The sequence below is a fragment of the Bos javanicus genome, chromosome 16, assembly GCF_032452875.1.
Source record: "Bos javanicus breed banteng chromosome 16, ARS-OSU_banteng_1.0, whole genome shotgun sequence".
In the NCBI taxonomy this organism is placed as follows: domain Eukaryota; kingdom Metazoa; phylum Chordata; class Mammalia; order Artiodactyla; family Bovidae; genus Bos; species Bos javanicus.
Window position 1 is genome coordinate 42832797 of NC_083883.1, and position 6104 is coordinate 42838900.

Sequence of the window (6104 nt, forward strand, 5' to 3'; positions counted from 1 at the left end):
GCTCCTCTGTCCATAGGATTTCCCAGGCAAGAATACTGGAGTGGGCTGCCGTTTCTTCCTCTAGGGAATCTTCCTGACCCAGGGATTGAACATGTGTCCCCATCATCTCCTGCATTGCAGGTGGGTTCTTTACCACTGAGCCACCTGGGAAGCCCATTATATATAAATATCTAAATATAAATATATAGATATTCTATTAGATAATCTCCATAATAACCTTGTAGTGTAAGAGTAGATCCATCTTGCAAAAGTTGAAGCTGAGACTCAGAGAGGTTAAGTAGCTTGCCCTAGTTCACTCAGATAGGAAGAGGTAGAATTGAAATTGACTCCGTCTGGTGCCAGAGCCTGCCTCCTTCTCCCCCGACTCCAGCACCTGCCTCTTCCTGAGTGCACTGCCTGTGTTTTTCAGATGCCAGTCATTCTGTCGCATTATCCAGAGGGGAAATGGAAACCTGCCCTGCTTCTGCTCTGGTTCATCTGGCACCTCGACCGTGAGGCTGGGAACTCGGCAGGCAGCCCTGGAACCCAGTCCCCTGCTCTGTGTCCCTGGAACTACTGCCTGCAGCCTTTGCCCAGGGCCTCTCATCGCAAATAAATATATCACAAATAAATCACAGCATGATTTGTGCAGGATGTCAAGACTCTGGGTGATTTTTTTTTCACCTTCTATTTCGATTTCCATTATTCTTGCTATTGTGTAGGTGCAAGGAAAAGTAAGTAACAAAGGCATTTATCTTCTCTTCTTTGTTCTCTCTCCGGGTTGTATCTCTGCCATCCTTTCTCCTCCGGTGGCTTGTCCTGGACACGAATGACCTTTTGCTGGCTCCAGCAGTGGTACGGAAAGACTCCTCCCCCTGAACATGGCTGCGTTTGGGGACTGAGGTCTCCCCTAGCTGACAGGTGCTTCAAGAAAATCTAAGTGAAAATGATTCAGAAGAGATGTTCTTAAACTGTTAACCAGCCACCTGCAATGACAGAGACCTGGGTTCGATCCTTGGGCCAGGGAGATTCCCTGAAGAAGGAAATGGCAGCTCTCTCCAGTATTCTTGCCAGGGAAACCCCAAAGACAGAGGAGCCTGGCGATCTACAGTCCATGGAGTCAAAGTGTCAGACATGACTTAACTAAACCACTACCACCAGCTACACACTGAAAGGCAGGGGGACCCAGATCCCGTGCCTGCTCACTGAACTCCTGCCCTGGGCAGACTAGTGTGGGCACATTCATGACAACCTCCAGGGACCAAGCTGAGCATGGCTCTCTCTCCAAGCTCTGCTGGGTCATTCACTCATTCAACAAACATCCACCAAGCACTTGCTATGTTGCAGGCCCAGTTTAAGGCACTGGCAATAGAGCAAGGGAGTATTCCTGCCTTTGTGGAGCTTAGATTCCAGGGCAGAAAAAGAAAATAGAACAAGATAAATAAATGGGAAATAACAGTGCTTTATGAAGTGGTGACAAAGTAAACCAAGAGATGGGGCTTGTTGGGAGTGTTGCAATTTTAAGTACAGTGGTAAATGAAGGCCCATTGAGGAGGTAGCCTGTGGGGCAAGAACTTGAAGCAGGGGTAGGTGTGAGCCATGTGGGTCTGTAGGATGAGAGCATTCCAGGTAGAAGAGATGGATCAGGCAGTGTGTTTGAGGAACATCAGGAATCCAACATGGCTGGAGCAGGAGTTGTGAGGGTGGGAAGGAGGTCAGGTGAGAGTGGCTGGGTGTCAGAGCATGCAGGAATTTAGGGCCACCCCAAGGGCTTTGACCTTGACCTGAGTGAGATGGGAGCCGCTGAGAGGTTTTAAACAGAGCAGGAGCATGATCTGACTTAGATTTAACAGAATCCTTGTTAAACAGCCTGTTTTTTCTGTAGAGGAGTCTGCTGGGGCTGGAAGGATGGATGCTGGAGAGCAGTGGGGAAACCCAGTCATACTCCAGGCTTGGGCCAGTGTGGGAGGTGGGAAGGGAGCATCGGATTCTGGATACATTTTGAGGGTGGTGCTGACTGGACTTGCTGGTGGGTTGGCTGAGGTGAGAGCTGAGAGAGAAAGATCAGGGATGACACTAAGGTTTTTAGCCTGAGCATCTGGAAGGATGAAATGGTTAGATAGCATCACTGATTCAATGGACATGGACTTGTGCAAACTCCAGGAGACAGTGGAGGACTGGGAAGCCTGGCATGTTGCAGTCCACAGGGTCACAAAGAGTCGGACACGACTTAGAGACTGAACAACGACAACAAATCTGGAAGGATGGAGTTGGTGTGGATGGAGATGGGCCGTGCGCGGGACTCGCAGATTTGGGAAGGAGAGGAGGCCGCTCAGGTGAAGAAGGAAAAGCTTTTGGTGGGTGATGAGACAGCCTGGCTCTGAATCCCCATCCCATTACTTTCCTGTGTGTTTTAACTCTCTGAGCATAGCTCCTCACCAGATAAAATGGGTACCAGTCTCTTCCACCTGGGTTGTCATGGGAATAATAACATTAGCTAACATTTGTCATGGGCCTACTGTGTGCCAGACAGGCTTTGGGTACTGAAACTTGATTACTCTTCATAACAACCTTGTAGGAAGTATAATCACCATCCTTACTGTACAGATGAGAAAAGGAAGGCCCAGAGAGGTTAAGGAGCTTGCCCAAGGTCACACAGCAAGTGAGTGTTAGAGGCTCTGCGCAAACGCAGGCAGTCTAGTTCCAGAAATTGCCCTCTTTGCTGCTTTCTCTCCCTGCCTCTGTCATCACCTAAGACAAGGATGAAGAACACCGGCACCCAGCGGAAGCCTTGTCTCTCGTTCCTGTCCTTTCTGCTGTCCTCAGCCCTCTTTCTACACGTTCCCGCATCTCAGATGGAATGAGGGTGGATGGGGAGTGTAGGGGCAGGACGAAGAGGAACAGAAGGGGGAGGCTGGAGTCTTTAGGAATGTGTGTGTGTGTGTGTGTGTGTGCGCGCGCGCGCGCGCTCGCGAGCGTGTCTGGTTACCATCACTGCCGTCGGCTGGTTGTGTCATGCAGGGCTCCCCCTGCAGGCATGTTGATGCAATAGCATGCTGCATTTGTCCCGTGCTGAGAAGGTAGTCAATCAATGCAAAGAAATAGAGGAAAACAACATAATGGGAAAGACTAGAGATCTCTTCAAGAAAATTAGAGATACCAAGGGAACATTTCATGCAAAGATGGGCTCGATAAAGAGCAGAAATGGTATGGACCTAACAGAAGCAGAAGATATTAAGAAGAGGTGGCAAGAATACACAGAAGAACTGTACAAAAAAGATCTTCACGACCCAGATAATCACGATGGTGTGATCACTCACCTAGAGCCAGACATCCTGGAATGTGAAGTCAAGTGGGCCTTAGAAAGCATCACTACGAACAAAGCTAGTGGAGGTGATGGAATTCCAGTTGAGCTATTTCAAATCCTGAAAGATGATGCTATCAAAGTGCTGCACTCAATATGCCAGCAAACTTGGAAAACTCAGCAGTGGCCACAGGACTGGAAAAGGTCAGTTTTCATTCCAATCCCAAAGAAAGGCAATGCCAAAGAAGGCTCAAACTACTGCACAATTGCACTCATCTCACATGCTAGTAAAGTAATGCTCAAAATTCTCCAAGCCAGGCTTCAGCAATACTTGAACCGTGAACTTCCTGATGTTCAAGCTGGTTTTAGAAAAGGCAGAGGAACCAGAGATCAAATTGCCAACATCCGCTGGATCATCGAAAAAGCAAGAGAGTTCCAGAAAAACATCTATTTCTGCTTTATTGACTATGCCAAAGCCTTTGACTGTGTGGATCACAATAAACTGTGGAAAATTCTGAAAGAGATGGGAATACCAGACCACCTGACCTGCCTCTTGAAAAATCTGTATGCAGGTCAAGAAACAACAGTTAGAACTGGACATGGAACAACAATCTGGTTCCAAATAGGAAAAGGAGTACATCAAGGCTGTATATTGTCATCCTGCTTATTTAACTTATATGCAGAGTACATCATGAGAAACACTGGACTGGAAGAAACACAAGCTGGAATCAAGATTGCTGGGAGAAATATCAATAACCTCAGATACGAAGATGACACCACCCTTATGGCAGAAAGTGAAGAGGAACTTAAAAGCCTCTTGATGAAAGTGAAAGTGGAGAGTGAAAAAGTTGGCTTAAAGCTCAACATTCAGGAAACAAAGATCATGGCATCCGGTCCCATCACTTCATGGGAAATAGATGGGGAAACAGTGGAAACAGTGTCAGACTTTATTTTGGGGGGCTCCAAAATCACTGCAGATGGTGACTGCAGCCATGAAATTAAAAGACGCTTACTCCTTGGACAGAAAGTTATGACCAACCTAGATAGCATATTCAAAAGCAGAGACATTACTTTGCCAACAAAGGTCCGTCTAATCAAGGCTATGGTTTTTCCTGTGGTCATGTATGGATGTGAGAGTTGGACTGTGAAGAAGGCTGAGCACCGAAGAATTGATGCTTTTGAACTGTGGTGTTGGAGAAGACTCTTGAGAGTCCCTTGGACTGCAAGGAGATCCAACCAGTCCATTCTGAAGGAGATCAGCACTGGGATTTCTTTGGAAGGAATGATGCTGAAGCTGAAACTCCAGTACTTTGGCCACCTCATGCGAAGAGTTGACTCATTGGAAAAGACTCTGATGCTGGGAGGGATTGGGGGCAGGAGGAGAAGGGGACTACAGAGGATGAGATGGCTGGATGGCATCACTGACTCGATGGACGTGAGTCTCAGTGAACTCTGGGAGTTGGTGACGGACAGGGAGGCCTGGCATGCTGTGATTCATGGAGTCACAAAGAGTTGGACATGACTGAGCAACTGAACTGAACTGAACTGAGAAGGTAGTCAGACTGTTATTGGCTCAACCACAAAGGGTCTCAGATTTACCATGAGGCACCAAGTGTGTAGGTGAGTGCGCCTTGATCTGTGTGTATGTGGGAGTGTATATTTGTGTGTTCGTGTCTTTCTGTGTGTGCTCACACATTGGAGGGGGCAGAGGGGGCGCTGGAGCAGTTTGAATACTGCATTCTCCTCTATTCTACCAGAGGTTACTATTGTCTAGAGAAAAAGCACCACCTGATCATTCCATTATTTTGTTTTTGCTCAGTTGGTAAAGAATCTGCATGCAATGCAGGACACCCCAGTTGGATTCCTGGGTTGGGAGATCTGCTGGAGAAGGGATAAGCTACCCACTACAGTATTCTTGGGCTTCCCTGGTGGTTCAGCTGGTAAAGAATCCACTTGCAATGCGGGAGATCTAGGTTTGATCCCTGGGTTGGGAAGATCCCCTGGAGAAGGGAAAGGCTACCAACTCCAGTATTCTGGCTTGGAGTATTATATGGACTGTATAGTCCATGGGGTCGCAAAGAATCGGACACAACTGAGCGATTTTCACTTTCACTGTTCTTTAGAGCCAGAACACAGGAATGATTACGATGATGGGTCCCAGGTGGCGCTAATGGTAAAGGACCCGCCTGCCAATGCAGGAGACATGAGACACAGGTTCAATCCCTGGGTCAGGAAGATCCCCTGGAGGAAGGCACGGCAACCCACTCCAGTATTCTTGCCTGGAAAATCCCATGGACAGAGGAGGCTGGCAGGCTAGAGTCCATAGGGCTGCAAAGAGTCGGATATGACTGAAGTGACTGAGTGTGAACGCATGGTAGTGGTGGTGGTGGTGGTGACCAGCACGTATGGAGGGCATGTATGGAGGGCATGTATGGAGGGCATGTATGGAGGGCTTGTATGGAGGGCTTCCGCAGCGGCAGGTGTTGTGTCGAGCACTGTGTATATATCACGTCACTCATGCCTCCCAACAGGTCCTGACACTATGGCTATGTTTACAGATAGGAGGTTATAATAATGAAGCTACTTTCCCAGGTCATCCAAGACAGAGTGAGATGCTGGGATCTGGCTGACTGCAGGACCCACTGGCTTCTGTGAGGTCTCAGTGGGGTCTGTGGAAACAGCCCTTACATGTACATCTAGCATCCTAGAGCTGGGCCCTGCTGGAGAAGCACCTACATGCACCTCTCAGAGGGTCAGATCAGGAGGCAAGCAGATGCGTCAGTGACTTGGCTTCTATTTCCCTCCTGAATCTGAGGCAGGG

General features: G+C 48.2%; 1 protein-coding gene across 1 annotated transcript; it reads left to right on the top strand.

Moving 5' to 3' along the window:
* Window positions 1-2940: 2940 nt before the first annotated feature.
* Window positions 2941-5845, top strand: LOC133227351 (uncharacterized). Its single transcript, XM_061381796.1, has 2 exons — window positions 2941-3793; window positions 5842-5845. Exons 1-2 carry the CDS (start codon window positions 3033-3035, stop codon window positions 5843-5845), a joined length of 765 nt encoding a protein of 254 aa, XP_061237780.1. The 5' UTR covers window positions 2941-3032.
* Window positions 5846-6104: the final 259 nt, after the last annotated feature.